This window comes from Desmodus rotundus, chromosome 12 (assembly GCF_022682495.2).
Source record: "Desmodus rotundus isolate HL8 chromosome 12, HLdesRot8A.1, whole genome shotgun sequence".
NCBI classification, from domain to species: domain Eukaryota; kingdom Metazoa; phylum Chordata; class Mammalia; order Chiroptera; family Phyllostomidae; genus Desmodus; species Desmodus rotundus.
This window is the reverse complement of record NC_071398.1, coordinates 2331306-2347105: the sequence shown is the minus strand read 5'-3', so window position 1 is coordinate 2347105 and position 15800 is coordinate 2331306. Positions and strand designations below refer to the sequence as shown.

The 15800-nt window shown below is 51.9% G+C and overlaps 1 protein-coding gene across 4 annotated transcripts in view; it reads right to left on the bottom strand.

Annotated features, from left to right (window-relative positions):
* PHKB (phosphorylase kinase regulatory subunit beta) overlaps positions 1–15800 on the bottom strand; it is a 96702-nt gene that overhangs the window by 65786 nt on the left and 15116 nt on the right. For all 4 annotated transcript variants that reach the window (XM_053914599.2, XM_053914598.2, XM_024551458.4 and 1 more), the window contains 3 exons: positions 8363–8452; positions 7386–7524; positions 3332–3431 (listed from right to left, as the gene is read on the bottom strand). In XM_053914599.2, the coding sequence (XP_053770574.1) occupies positions 3332–3431; positions 7386–7524; positions 8363–8452 (329 nt within the window). The remainder of the gene's footprint in view (positions 1–3331; positions 3432–7385; positions 7525–8362; positions 8453–15800) is intronic.

The following is a 15800-nucleotide window of genomic DNA, read 5'->3' as shown; positions in this document are numbered from 1 at the left end:
CCTCCCCTCCGGACTGACTCATTGGACGCTCGTCCCTCTGTTGTTTCGGCTCCCTTCTGTCTTCATCAGTTGCCAGGATCCACCACAATCCTGTAAGCTTCTAGAAGCTACACGATCCAGTAGGGCAGCCACTAGCTGCAGGGGGCTAATGAAATGACAATTAAATAAAACCTGAAGATTCAGTCCCACAGTCACACCCGTCACACTCCAAGTGCTCAACAGCCACACGTGACGAGCGGCTTCTGGATCGTCCGACACAAGAGCACAGAGCACTTCCACCTCAGTGCTGGCCAGGGCTGTGCTAGACGGCCAACGTTCCTGTGCACCCCAAGAGCCCCGCCCACAGAGAGCCCACCCCCTGGCTGAGGACAATGAGAGTCAGGACAGGACCTGCCCGCAGGTGATCAGGAATGAGAGAGTGAGGGCGGAAGCCGGGATGTCCGCCCTCTACCCGTCCACCACCAGGCCCTGCAGCGTGACTCCACCCAGGGCAGCAGGCTCTCCCTGCGCAGGACCTCGCACCGCGGGCAGCGTCCCAGACCACACAGGCGGAACTCGGCGCGGTCACCCCTTCACACCACCAGGGTTACCATCTCTGAGTGCCAGGCAGTGTCCTGAGCACTCGGACAAAAACACGGCTAAACCCACACAAAACCATCCTGCCTACTAGACACAGGCCCATCACAGGGTGTGGCTGCGTCGGGCCAGCGCCGTGGTGGCCGCAGCTGTCAAGGCGGTGCCTGTCGTTGGTCTTTGTGACACACAAGCTCCCAGCCAGAGGGCTCACGGCCCATCACGGAGTCGGGGAAGAGCTGCTGCTAAACGATTCAAGGTGCTCAGTGGGAATTACGTACCTGCGCTTCCAGTCCTGACGCTGCGAAGAGACAAACAATGTAAAATCCCAGAAAAAAATAGCACCCAGACTCGCTCCACTTTGAAATGTAATGGGGCCAACTACTGTATGTGAGTCACAGACAAAAGGTACTCTGGAAAGCAGTCAAAACCAAGGAGACGCTGATTCGTACTCTAAGACGCCTGGCACCTGGCGGGCAAAAGTAAAGAAGGGCCGAAGCGAAATTTGCGGGACTGAAGAAACCTAGAGCGATGTCCTCTCTGCCTCGGTCTTATTGGGATTTTCCTGAGCACTTGAACCATGGTGAGTAAATAGCTTCCCATTTAGGAAAAGGTAACTGGGTACTGGGTTGTCCATTCGTAATTTAGAGCCTTAAAATAGCTACTTAGGTAGGAAAAATTATCTTGTAAGGCCATCCTGAAAGAATAAATTTTATAAAACTTTAATGATTTCTCATGAATTAAAAATACCTAGTAGCACTGTAAACAAATTTTGAAGTCGATAAAGACAGCAATATTCATAGCCTATTGGAAAGCAAATCTCTGTCCTCCAACCTGCAGACTGAATCCAGTTTGAAAAATTCTGAATGCTTCTCCTTAGCGAGTATGAGAGAGGAAATGAGAGAAGAGCTACTCGAACACTTAGAGGTAAAAATAGCCAATGGTACTAAGTAAACATTGAGACGTGTATCAGACAGAAATCGGACTGCTCTACATTCTGCAAATCACGGACAATTCTACTCGGCCCGTCAAATGCATAATAAGTTAGGAACACCTCTCTCGGGGAGCGCTTTCAGAAAACGCGTCAGCAAGCCCGTGTCACGCCGGGAGCGGATGGAAGTAGAGAGCCCTGGACCCCCTACGTCGTGATTCTACTGGAGGGGACAGAGACGAGCCTTAGGGCAAGCAGCAAATGAGCATGGCGAAGAGGCTTCCGTCAGTCTTAAAGAAAGGCCAACACGTACACAGTTCGCATTTTAAACCATGGCACAGTTCCCCGCCACTCTGGCGCCGTGAGGGGAAGGTGAGCCCAGGAAGAGGCGCAGGTGTGGTGGGCCGTGGGGGCTGGGTGCTGGCTCGGTCCCCCCGAGTGGGCCCCTCACCGTCACGCGAGGGTTGTGGGACTACCCCATTCCTGCTCTGACCGGTGTAGGGATCGAGAAGGACCACAACGAAGATGCCTTCAACCCGTTTAAGCCCTCCATGTTGTGGAGCGCACACGCCTCCTCCCAGAGCCCTCCAGCCGCCGCACGGCTCACCGATTCAATGCCCTGCCATTGCACGTCTGGGGCAGAAGGTGCGCACCCTTCACAATCTGAGCAGCTGGAGACAGCTTAAGTCACACTCAAGCTGTACTCACAAGAAAACGTAATTGTGAGGCTGAGAAACCTTTAGAAAGACGGAGGACTGACTGAAAGAAGCCACAAAGACAAAAGTTGGTACCACAGCACGTCCTTCTGATACACGGCTCCCGGCAAAGCCACCTGCTTATGCGGCAAAGGCGTGAAACCCCCGGCTCTCAGCGCTTCCCCGCGGGGAGTCGGATTCAGGGACACCAGCCATTCAGGGAACGGCGTCAAGAAGGCGGCACACTCCACACACGAAGCAGTGACTTCAGTCGTAACTACTCCATGCGTGGGACACACAGTTTAACTGGAGCATGTCGGGCTGACAAGGGTTGACGAACCTTTACGTAATGTCCTGCAAAGCCAGCTCTCAGCAGGCCATTTACAGGCCGTTGTCACACAACTCTACAGTCAGCTGGTGAGTAGACTCACTTCTGCCGAGTAACATTTTCTTGCTGCCGTATTTTGGTGGCAGGATACAGATGATTTTCCTTCTAGGTTTTAACTTCAGCTATAGGTCTTCAAAAGCAAACGGGCCATCACACCGTCTACCCTTCCCAAGCATAAACTAAAACAGGGTAATAGTCACATGATAAAACCATACAAAATGCTACATCATCAAAACTGCCGGCAAGATCGCCGGCGTGCATCTCTGCTGGCAAACGGCCATCCTGGGCGAGGTGGCCTGGGGACTCACGACACACTCGTCACAAGTGCGGACACGTGGTGTCACGACCTGGGCACACACAAAGGGCGGTGCACAGGGTCAACCCCTGTCCTCCTGACATGTGGATGAAGCGTGAGGTTTTAAAGCAGCGTTCGCTGCAGCCAGAGCATTCGAGGTCCGAAGGGAGCTGTGACACGGGCGTTCTCGAGTAACAGAACGCGGGGTAGAGCTGTGGGTGTTGTGGGCTTCCTGAGAGACGAGGCTTCACCAAGCAAACACCGGAGGCAAAACAAGCAAACCGAAGCCTGGACAGCAGTCCGCGCCCAGCTCGCTCTGGCGCTTCTTCAGTTCCGGCATTTTAAAGCCTGAGATGCTGGGAGGGCAAAGGCTCCTGGGACCTGCCTGACCGCCCCAGCCTTTGAAAGCTGCTCTGCGGCGAGTCACCCCCAGCCCGCACCCCGCTCACCTTGTCCGCCTGCCGCATGTAGCAGTAGAGGACGCCGCGCATGCACTTGATGGCCGAGTGCTCCAGCTCATGCGTCCTCCCCTTGTCGTCGTCGATGCGCCTGTGGGAGGGAGATAACTGTCAAAGGGATTGGGAACGGGTGGAAAAGGAAGCAGAGCTCTCGATAATTAAGTATTTAACTATCTGGCTAATCCTAGGTTCCGGCAACATCTACTAACTCTCCAACAGTGAAACTCCATTTTCCCAGCAGATGCAGAATCGCTGTAAAGAAGAAAAATCCCATGATGAATCTTGTGGAGATTTCTCCTTCTTTTGAGGAAGTAGGCCAAGCACTTCGAAAACAGCACACAGTATTTTCCACAATGACTTGGCTGAAATTTTAAAGGATATTTCCACATTGGAAAAGTCTATCCAAAGATTTTTTTAAACTCACTGCCACAGGGTAGAGGCAACTTTTAGTACGAATCCCTCTAGGTTCTGCAGCGGCCACCTGGGTTCAAGGAAGCACAGCTCAAGGCGCGGCCTTCTTTGCTCTGCCACACGTTGTTGAAGAGTTCCTCTGTCATGGTGAAAGGGGGCACTCCGGCCCAGCGCACCTTCAACAAAACACCCGTCCAGTGTGACACGTGGCGGATTTGCGCAGGAGGCAGTGTATTCTCAGGTCTCAGTTTAAAATCGACTGACCACAGTTTACATCACATGTGCTTGAAAAGAAAGAACGGCTCACATTTAACTCTTGAATTTGGTCAAGCCGGTCCTCTGTCCGTATTACAGATGAGAGTCCCCGGGACTGAAAACCAAAAGGAGCTCACTCCTCGTCTCACCAAATCAGAACTAAGACGTCTGGCAACCACCCCACTTGACAGAGAGCATCCCCCGTCTCCTCAACCAGTGGACCGGCGCCACCGCACTGCCCCCGCTGGGAAGACCGGGGACCACAGAGAAGTGAGGGTCAGTGAGAAGGCAGGTTGCCCAGTGTGGGAACGTCACCCGTCCTTTCCTAGGTGGGCAAGACTGCGAAACGAGCGTGACTCTGCTCTACGCCCCACTTCACCCGTGTCAGACACAAGGGCTCCAGCCGAGGCCCAGGCGTGGCGGCCACAGCACAGCCAGGGACTAATGGGCTGAGCTGTGCCCTGTGCACCCAGTCCTACCTCACCTAAAACGTAATAATAATCAGAGTAAAATACAGCCAAGTGTTCCCGAAACTGTCTCTGAAATAATTCTCTGCCTCTGATTTCCACAAGCATTAAGCCAAGATGAAAATACCCCAGCAGAGCTCAGCCACAATGAAGAGTCTACTGTAATGAAGCCCTCCTGTTGCTCCTGCAGATGAAACAGTAACCATGACGCTCTTTCTGCATGAGACAATAAAAGAGCAGTCGCATTCGAGTAAAAGCATGTGGGCATCAGACGTATTTATAAATCTAGTGAGCCAAAATAATTCCTCTATTTTCTACCAGGAACTGGCAAGTCAACTTTTTTTTAGCAAGCTATATATATGCAAATTCAAGTTTTAATATGAGCTGAAGAATAGTTTTAATTTAAAAAAAAAAATGAAACCACTTTAAATTTAATTCTAGTCAATTTATTGATCACAGGTTTTATGCAAGTATTGATCGGATATTTCTATAACATGAAGTCTTAATTCTCTATCTAAACCAGAATCCCCTACTTACAAATACATCGCTGCTGAATGAAGCAGACACTCGAGTCCTATCACTGGTGCGCTGTCCAGGCAAACTTCAAGGAAAACGCCGTCAGAATAGTGGTGATGTCACTGTTTACTAGCTCTAACTAGGGTCGCCCGTTCAACTCCTCAACCAGCAATAAATGTGACACTGGAGGGAACAGACTGGTGTCTCGCAGGAGGGCACCTCTCTCTTCCTTGGCCACTGGCCACCACCTCCTCGTTAAATTTATTCCTAGCTATTTTGTACTTTTTGATGCCACTGTAAATGGTATCGTTTTGCTAACTTCTTCTGATCACCTGTTGCTGGCGTATAGAAATGCATCCGATTCCTGTGTGTTGATCCTTGACCCTTCGACTGTACTGAAGTCACGTATTCGTTCTAACAGCTTCCTTGGTGGGGTTTTCAGGGCATTCTTTATATAGTATCGCGTCATCTGCGAATAATAAGAGTTACACTTCCTCCTCTCCAATCTGACGTCTTTCCCTCCCCTTCCTCGTGTGATTGCCGTGGCGAGGACTTCCGGGCTCTGTGGGATAGAGGTGGTGACGGTGGCCTCCTTGTCCTCGTCCTGACCTCAGAGGAGAGGCTTCCAGCTTCTCACCGCTGAGGCCGATGTTGGCCGTGGGCCTGTCATCTGTGGCCTTTATTACGCTGAGAGATGTCCCATCTAATTCCCACTTTTTTGAGAGTTTTTATTATAAAAAGGATGTTGGATTTTGTCAAATGCCTTTTCTGAAACTATTGAGACCATATGTTTTTTATCCTTTGTTTTGTTAATGTGATGATATATGTATCAGATGTGTAAATTCTCATGGGAAAATTCTACTCTTCTATTTTTTAAGCAATTTTCCCATATTTCCTTTAGAAAAATTTCAAATCTCTAGAAAAGCTAAAAGGATACTACAATGAGTAAACCTTTTACTGTTCACCTGGACTCACCTTACCAGTTGTGAAATCAGCTCGCATTGTCTTTCTGTAACTTACTTTCTGCACCTTTTGAAAGAGAGCTGCGGACATCATCGCCCTACACACTAAAGCAGCATCTCCCGAGAACAGAACACCCTCCTACATGACCATAGTATCACCATCACACCCAAGGGGTTTAATGTTGACACGACATTACCTAACACACATTCAACGTCAAGGTCATCCGATTATCCCCAACACACACTTCACGGTGTTCTTTTCAGTGCACGACCCTCCATGACCTTCAGTGAAGAACCACGTGCTGCTTGCGGTTGTCACACTTCTCTGAGTCTTCCTTAATCTAGCCACTTTCACACCTATTTTCTCATCATCTGAGAGCTACATTTTGAAGAGCCCAGGCAAGCCGATTTGCAAACAGCCACCACCTGACTTTGTCTGACTTTTTATTCACAGTAGGTCCATTTACACATTTCCGGAGGGAGTCAACATGGACGACGTCCACTCACCACTGTGTCATGGAGGAAGGCGCCTGATGCCAGGCTCTCCCGTGACCGGCCTGCCCCGGAGCGAGGTGCTACCAGCGCCCGGTACTCCCAGGCCCCGTGGCAGCTTGGCCGTCATATCGTGCTCCCACGGACCGTGTGAAGAAATGCTTGCGGTGATGCTTGGGACCAGTGTGCTCCACGCCGTCTTGGTGTTTGCTTCCCCTTTCCAAACACAACACGCCAGGGACTGAAGACAGGGGAGCCGTGTTCATGTGAGAGATGCAACTTCCACAACGGGCGCGCCGGCAGGGTCGCTCGCCTTCGGAAAGCTGACCTTCAGGAACCTCGCTGAGTGGCGGCTGGAATGTGTCACCACTGAGGATGTGCCAGCGCCGCCCGCGTTGGCTGCTTTCGATGTGTAATAAAATCGGTAACGTGACGGGAAACTCTCTATTGTGCGAGGATTTTCTCTCCTTTACGAAATGATTTCACTTTCAACCAGATTTAACAAGTGACCCTGGTGAAGTGCAGGGAGAGAAACACTGCCCTGGGGAGGGGGGCGGAGGGCGGGCAGCAGGCCTGGCCTGGCCCCGCCGTTAACAGTCGTGCAATTCGGAACAAAGCTTTCATGGTCCACAAAGCGCAGTCACCACCAATGCCCTCTGTGACGGACGTCAACCGACTTAACAAGAACGGCCGCCCCCCCACCCCCCCCACCCCCGCCAAGACTGATGCGCAGAGCCCGGCGAGGAGAAATCTGGGTCAGCCGTTACACCTAGTCTCGTGTGAACCCTTAGGGAAACTACGGGCTGAGAGGCCTAAAAGGAGATGGGAGCAGTCACGTGTCACGCAGTGAGTCAGCGGCAGAGCGAAAACAGCGGAGCGGCTCGTGTGGGCGGCCACCCTCCCACGCAGACTCCAGCGAGCGGGAGCGCGCACCCAGCTCACCTGTACGCGAGAGCCAGCGCCCAGGCCGCCGCGGCGCAGTACAGGCTGTCGTGGATCTTGGCCTTCTGGTCGTCGCCACAGGTTTTCGTGGGGAAGAGCCCCGTGGTCGGGCTCTGGTAGCGCAGCAGCGTGGACTTGACTGCAAGGGAGGCGGAGAGAGCATGAACTGGGCCCGCCCACAGCCTCAGCCTCAGCCCACTCTGACAGCTCCGCCGATTCTCCACCAGATGTAGAAACAGCCTCGTGTTCAGTCACTCGGGCCAACCTCTTTCGTTATGGCTCCAAAGATAGTAAAAGGGCGACATAAAAATATACACCAGAATCTTGACCAAAATAAGTTGAATTAAGGTTTTGCATAAAGTTGAAACAAACAACCAAAAAACCCTTGCCTTAGGGGAGACAAATAAGGCAGATTTTATACCCTTGCCATCCTACACTAAAGTATACAGCACACAAAGCAAACTGACAGAAAAACAGGCATTTCCGACTGACGTCCGATGGACAGAGCCACAGGCGCACGTGTCTCAGCTGCTCACTCGCACAGAAAACAGTTTTCCAGGCTGATACCGGCAAAAACAAAACAACGGAACAGGGGCCTAATATGAGGAGCAGCCCCTGAGATTCGCTCTTGAATCTCAATGAACTGAACTGGAAATGGACGTAAAAGGTGGGGACTACCGAGGAACCGTGGGTCAGTGAACAGGCCCAGGTGCTCCCGCAGCATCCGCTGGGGAAGCCTCGGGCTCACCCCCTGGGGACGCTCTGGAAGGCTGAAAGCACAAGGGAACCAGCGGTGACGGCTGTGAGCTTGTTCAAGGGGTGGCTATGACCTGTCCCATCCCACCAGTCCCGTGCTGACATGCTGATGGAACACAGGCTGCCCAGGCACAGACGACCACAGCGACCAAGCGAGAGCATGTGACACACGCCGGGCGGAGCGAGGAGCCCCCCAGGACGGGGTCCCGCCGCCTGCTCACCGATCCCGTAGTAGTGATCCAGCTTATCCCACAGGGTCTCATTGTCGGGTCTCGGAAGATGAATGCTTTTAAGAGGTTCATAGACGGAGCCTAAAAGAAAAAGGAAAACTCGTCGAATTCAGGCATTTTCACCCAGGTAAACCAAGCACACTTCTAGACCAATAATGAAGATGCACCACTTAGCAAACTGGTGTTCGTGTTCACAGGTGAACTACCGTATTTCACTACCGTTCCCATTTTGGTGGGGAAGGAGAGAGAATAAAGCAGCCCAATAACAGGTCCCGAAGGGTTTGAATGTGGTGACATCCCCCTCACCCCACAGTGAGGCCAACTCACTCGCACGGCACACGAGTCCTCACAACTCAAGCATCATTCACACTCGGGTGCTAGGCACCAGCTCAATGATCGCAGTTCCGCATGAGGAGCGTGTCTTCTAACACGCCCTGAAACCCACACTTCACCCAGACTGTGGTCATGCTTCATCAGGAAATTTCTGTCCAACGCTGGTGCCCCAAAACACTCAAGAGAGAAAGATAACACTGCCATGTTGCGAAGCCATCATCCCACAAACACTCGGGAAGTTTCCCTACTGAACCTCCGGCACCCCCACGGCCTCCCCGGTAACTGGTGCTCTGCCCTTGACACACGGACCATAAGCAGAAACCACTTCTTCTCAGCCACGAAAACCGCTCCCACGCGTCCACAGAGCACAGCGCTCAAAGCCACGGAGCACAGCGCCCGTGAGGATCTGCCACCAGACAGACACAGAAAACCACTCACTGGACTAGGGAACTTCCTCAAGTGCCGAATGGAAGGGGACCACTCGAACCCTGGCCGCAGGCTGAGGGCTCGCTCCCGTCCACATTGAAGGCCCTCAGAAGTCATCAGCTCAAGGTCACAGCGAGTCCCCCTCCGGGTTCAGGGCACAGAGGCACAGGGTCTGCCGACACGGCGCGAGAACACACCTGTGATCTGCCCGGGGAGGGGGTTCTGTTGGTATGAGTTAACAATCTGTTACTTCAAAAAAATTAAAGAATTTGCGTTCGTAAAACTGCTGTGTCCAGCACGTTCGCTGGAAGCCAGGATGTGAGGAGCATGTCACTGTTTGGTTTATAAAACCGGGTCACGACACGCAGCCATCCCTGCCTCGTGACCCTCTCACTTTACTCCACTCAGGGAAGCCACCAGAGGCCACGGCTGCTAAACATTCCAGGGTGCAGACGCAGCGCGGCTCACCCGACCGCTCCCAGTTTGGCCGCCACACGCAAGCTGCACAACACGCTGTGCACAGAGGCGCTGGCGCCAGCCAGCACCAGCCAGCACCGGCTGGGGCAGCCTGCAACTCTCAGGGCTGCGGGGCCGGTCGTGAAACAGCCAGAACCGAAAGTCGAGTGACACGAACGCGCAGCTAAGGAAATACCGACAGCGAAGGTGACAGTGAAAACTCAACACTCCCTCTTCCACCCGGCTTCACTACTACACACATGCTCCCGAGCTTACAGCACGTGTTTGCTCGCCCGGGCACACGTACGTGTATCGATCCGCACGGGAAGCACCGGCTCACAGCACCTCGCACCCCTCCCCCGAGCTGCCGCACTCAGTGCTGGCACCCCAGGGAGTCGAGCGGCTGCGACAAGCACCGTGAGGTCTGCGAAGTCTGCGGTGTCTACTGTCTGACCCTGCACGGAGGAGGTTGCCGGCCTCTGCTCTCTACACCCCGCCCCAGTAGACCTGCCTAAATGACGAATGCACTTTCACAACCAAATGGCAAGTTGCACGTTTTAAAAGGTCGGAAACAATTCACATTCCTCCCAGCAACGTCAGCGCCCCCCGCTGACAGGAGCAGGCAGCTCTCTCCTTCTGTCTCCTCTCGCAGGGCCGGTGAGCCCGGGGAGCCCGGTGAGCCCGGTGAGCCCGGTGAGCCAGGCGAGTGTGCGACTCCCTCAAACTGGCCCCTGAGGCCACTCTCCACGAGCAGCCTCCGCCCATCGCACCGGCCTTGCTCTGCGAGCGCTTCCCTCCCAGTCTCGAAGAGGAGCTCTCTGTGCACTTCGGTCCTAGTTCACACTTCCATGTCCAATGCTGTCCCCTGAGCTTTTGTTAGTACACCAACGTCACACAAAAAATTTTAATAACCGAATACATCTATCTTTCCTCACTGGGTTCTAGTTTTCCTTTCTGTCTAAAGAAGTTTTTGACAACCCCTAGGTTACCTATGTAGCCACCTCAATTTTCTGCTAAGTTTTTTATTACATAAAAAATAGATAAATAAATTTTCGCATTTAGGTATTTGATGTACTAAGAATTTCTTTCCCAAGCTGCTTTTAAAATAAGTAGTTAAGTCCATACTTTTTAAAAAGATCAAATTGGTTCCTTTCTTTTTCTCTTAGTTTACAAAATATTGAATACAAAGATCCATTATTCTAAATTATAGGCAGAGAACATCCCAAACTATGGGATTTAAGTAGAGCGTTTCCTCTTGAAATAACTGCAATTTAACTTTCAAAACCTGTATAAAAACCCAAGCATCTAATAGTGTAACGCTCGGCCTACACACGTTTCCTCAGCTATGACGGTTTTACGGAAGACCCCAAACCTGCCATGGACGTGGGGCGTGCACAGAGTCGAGGCCACGGCCAGCTTTCCGTGTCCCCATGTCAAGGGCCCCCCAAGTCACCCTCGTCCGGGGCGACACACCCTGACTCGGATGGAAGTGTTTCAGGCAGCACTCGACGCTGGGTGTCGTCACAAAGCTGAAGCAGAAAGTAAACAGCATACTTTCATTTTGCCACGGGTCTTGGGTGCAGCAGAGAAATACACAAAACTGGTGAAACTAGACTCTTAGCCCAAGGAAAGAATCAATGGGTATCTCCCACCCGCATTTTATAAATGATCCCCTGACACTGCGGAGTGAGCGAGTGGAATTCGCCAGTCTTGACGATCGCAAACTCAGGATCTTCTCCTGCCAGAGCTGGGCTGGGCGGCTACTTCCACAGACGCAGGACACGTTAAGAGCCATGATTTGTCAGGCAGGAGTCAGTCTAAGGAAGCCTAGCAGTCCAGTTTCGCAGACTGGCGTGCAGAGGCTAAGGAAGTAACGAGACCGTGTGTAAGAGAAGCAGTGAAGAGTCACAATCCCTGCGCTGACCTGTCCCCCAAGAAGCTAAGCGAGAACTGAGCAGAATCCGAAGACGCTGCACTGTGGAGGGTCCGCTGCCCACAGCTTCCCGGGTTTGCAGAGTCCCTGTACCCGCTCGCATAGCCACGCAGAGGAGGTGAGTCGGGCAGGAGGGGCGCAGGCCAGGCGGGTGCGGGAGAGCAGAGAGCCGTGTATACGAACACACAAAACATAGGCAAACCATATCTGCGGTTTTTCCATTAATTATGAGAACTTTAATTTTTGAGCCCCGAGGACAGCATGGGTCCCCACAGTACAACAATCTGTGTTTATCCTACATGATATCTACATGGGACTCAACATATTTTCAAGGAGCTCTGAAATTTGTTACATCGTTACCTTCCAATGGTAACGCCTCCATCGTACAATCCCTTTCCTCCTCCACTGGTGCAAACTAGGAGGACACGGCTCACCAGGGACAAGGACTCCAGCACACTCTCAGCCTATCCCCAATGCTGGCACAAGGAAGCTCTCCACAGATGTCTATGGAGTCACACGGGGCGGGTCTTGGTAAGTACCTTCAGTGACAGCCCTTCCCTGCCACAGCACGGTGTCTAAGAGGTCAGAGCCGCAGCCAAACAACTCTACTCTTGCTGAAAAGTTTTGGAGCTCCTCTTGGCATGTTACCCCATTTTCTCAACAGTAGTTCTGTCATCCTGTGGTATAAGCCCAAGGCCAGCAGCATCTGGCACACAGGGAGCACTCAGTAAATATTTATTGAACAGAAAGAACAAATAGCCTGTGATATCTAAGTTCTGCCAGGAGTTACTCAGAATCAGCTGTGATGATAATACGATTCATCAAGACAGACGAAGTTAAATGAGCCTCGCGCACCAACGACCTGGGCCGTGAGCAAACGGTCATTCAGCTTGCCCTCTTCTCCTATTCCGTTCTCCCGTCCGCTCTTCTGCTGGGAAGGAGGGTGAGAACGAAAGCGTAAGAGGGTGTGATTTAAAAATCCCTGGATCACTAGGATAAATGCGTGTCACCTTACAAGGGAGCCACTTTATAAAGGGTCCTATGGATTTGAACATACCAGATTTCTCAAGAGAAGCCTGGAGTCATTATTTCATACTTACACTGCAAGTGAAAGTTTTAAATCCCAAATTTCTGAGTTGAATGGCAGAGTCTTAGTTCAATACTAACTGAATTACATGGAGGGGAAAGAACTTCACTATACACCATTCCCAATCTTTACAAGAAACATTTGATTTTATTACGTCATCCGTTATTATTCTTGTTTAAAAATGTGGCATTAGGCACTTTGCTGCACATGTAATTCTACACGAGTCCCACAGAAATAATGCTTTCAAGCCACTCAGCATTTTGAGGAGTGGAAACAAGCCATTTCCACTTACCATTCACACTTTGATGAACCCTGGCGGGTGTTTCTGGCCTTGGCCAAGTTCAGCAATGCATCCAACATGAATGTCATTGCTATTAATTAAACATTGCCCTGAAAACACTCTGGACAGTAGGCATGAATAAAGGCTTTAATGTGAAACAACAAAAAAAATCAGAGGAAACTATGATTTTAGTAAAGTCAGATGACTGTAGGAGTAAAATCACTCATAAGCAGGAAAAACCCAAAAGTCCTTCTGTGCCACCTATGGTACAGACGTCGGAGATGACGAGCGCGACCTAACTTTCTCCTCAAACGTAGGCAGGCGCTGGTCCCACCCGGACCCCCTTGCTCAGCACCGGCACCGGCACCGGCCGATGGACTGCCTTCCGTGAAGACCCCCCTGCGACACCATCACTCCCTGACCGAACTTGTACGGAATCCAAGGCACACATGTCACAAGCCAGCCTTCCCTTTTCAGTGAGTGAGAGTAAACCCTGATTCCACCAAGTGAGAGGGCTGCTCTCTGCAGCCCCTCCCTTCGGCCCCAGCGGGTACAGCGTTCCTGGGTGGAAAGACTGTCTTCATCCCCAAGAGGCTTTGGGCAGAACAAGGGACCTGCACGCACAGACCGGGGCTGCAGTCCCAGCTGTGTCACTCCACAGTCACCAGGGCGCAGGCCCTCCCGGGGCTGGGTGTTCTCACCCGCAAAGGGGGGAAGTTCCACAACCCCGAGGGGTTGTTGTGAGGCTTGAATGAGTATTTTCGGTACAGCCACTACTCCAGGATGTTAAACGCGAGCTGTCTGCCCTTATCATCCTTAACCTTTTTTATCCTTACTCGCGGACATTTTTCATTGCTTTTGAGGGGGGGGGGGGGGGAGGGAGAGAGAAACACCAATGTGAGAGAGGGGCATCAACTGATTGCCTCTTGGACGTGCCCGGACCAGGGACCAAGCCCACAGCCTAGGCAAGTGCCCTGCGCAGGACTCAAACCCATAAACTTCTGGTTACAGGACGATGCTCCAACCAATGGAGCCACCTGGCCAGGGCCCATTCTTAAAGTTTTGAATCTCTTCCAGCACTGAGCATAGATAGGACTGGCCACAAAATAAGAAATGTGGGACTTCGTGACGAATTGGCCTTGTCAGGTTAACCTCAGAACCCCCTTGGTCCACGAGAGGGTGGGGGCCCCACAGTGAGTTTGGATCAGCAGTGTAAATAATTGGTAATTGCTAAGCAACGTAAAAGTTAGTGGAGCAGAATTTGAGCTGTAAATGGATACAAAGTTCTCCTTGGGCCGCTAGGTGGGGTGGGTCTGTGCCCATGAGTGGGGGCTGCCGGGGACTAAGACAGCCAGTGTCCCGAGCGGCCAGAGGCACAGCCTTCCCTGGGGCGGAGGAGACCAGAAAGCTCCATGGAAATCCGGCCCTGTGCCACAGTGGAGGGCTGCTAACAGGTCTGCAAGAAAGCCATAACCGCCATAAATTACTGCGGCCGCATGCCTATTCAGAGCTAACCCGAATTCCACTAACAAGTCCCTGACAGCCTCCCAGCCCAGTGAGGGCCACTGCCCAGCACTCCGGAAAATCACTCTGTCTCTCGGGAGACAGAGCGCACTCAAGACCCTTGGGAGCAGAATCCAATCTTTCACTAAGAAGGGGAGGATGAGATAAATACAACATAAGATTCGATCCCCAGTCAGGGCCCATGCAGGAAATCAACCAACAAATGCACCAATAAGTGGAACAACAAGTCGATGTTTCCCTCTCTCTCTCTCTCTGTCGATAAACGAAAAGAAGCTTTTTAAAAAGAAGAAGTAGGATGAGCACCAGGCTGCCACACCCATGGTATAATAAATATGTTAAAGTACAACTTACTCCACCTTCTGATACGTACATTTGAAATGACAGAGCCGGGTTGTGACACTGGGCACTGGCAGCTCTGCGTGGACTCACCCAGCACACACTGTTCAAACTACCTAGTTTGGCTTAAAATGTTTCACATCTACTCGAAGTACAGCTTGACTTAACCGTATATTTTATGGACTATTAGTTTTCTACGGGATGCAAAACTAGAGGAATGCACCTCTGGGTGCACACTAAGACTGTTAAGGTTTTGCCATACTTTAATTTGCATTGTAATTTAGTTATAAGGATTTTATTGCCGCGGAAAATTGAAGCGCGAACGGGAGTCATGACAACGGACACGGAAGGCACGCAGCTCCCCCCCCGCCACAGACAGCGCTGGGTGCTGCGGCAGCACGGCCCAGAGTGGGAGGCGGCGGCAACTTGCTCGTGTCCCACAGTTAAGGCCTGCTTGCTGTTCCCCTCCTCCTCAAACACGCTCACGCTCTGTTACTTGAAGTGCCTAGCCTCCCCTTTTGGTTTATTCTATGGTTGTTGGACCTGGTCTTACAAGGATGCCTGGGGAAGGACGACCTGCGAGCCGGCGTCCGCTGCCATCGTCCTGCTGTCAGTGATAAGCTGCAGAAGACGGAAAAGAGGCCAAGTCCCCGCCTCTCCTCCCCACCCCACCACCAAGGGCCTCCCAAAGTAATCAGCACTTCAATTTCTCCAAGAAATACTCGTAGAAAATAAATTGGACTGGGGGGAAAATCAGCTTAACTTCTAGTGCTGACCAATTATGCCTCTCACTTCCATTCAATTGGCGAGACAACACCCTGAAAATGCAGGCAGCTGCCGCCTCCGGAAGCAGAGCTGCCCGCTGAGATGGAGCCTGCACGACCCTCTGGAGGTCGAGGTGCCGGTGCAGCCACTGAACTCCCGCGTGGGGACCAGTGGGAGGGCCTGCGAATGACAACCCATGGTTTCCAGTAATGCCTGCTGGAAAATAGCTCACATCGGTGGAAGCCCAGCCCCACCGACTCAAAAGCGCTGGCTCCCCGAGGCATGGGGT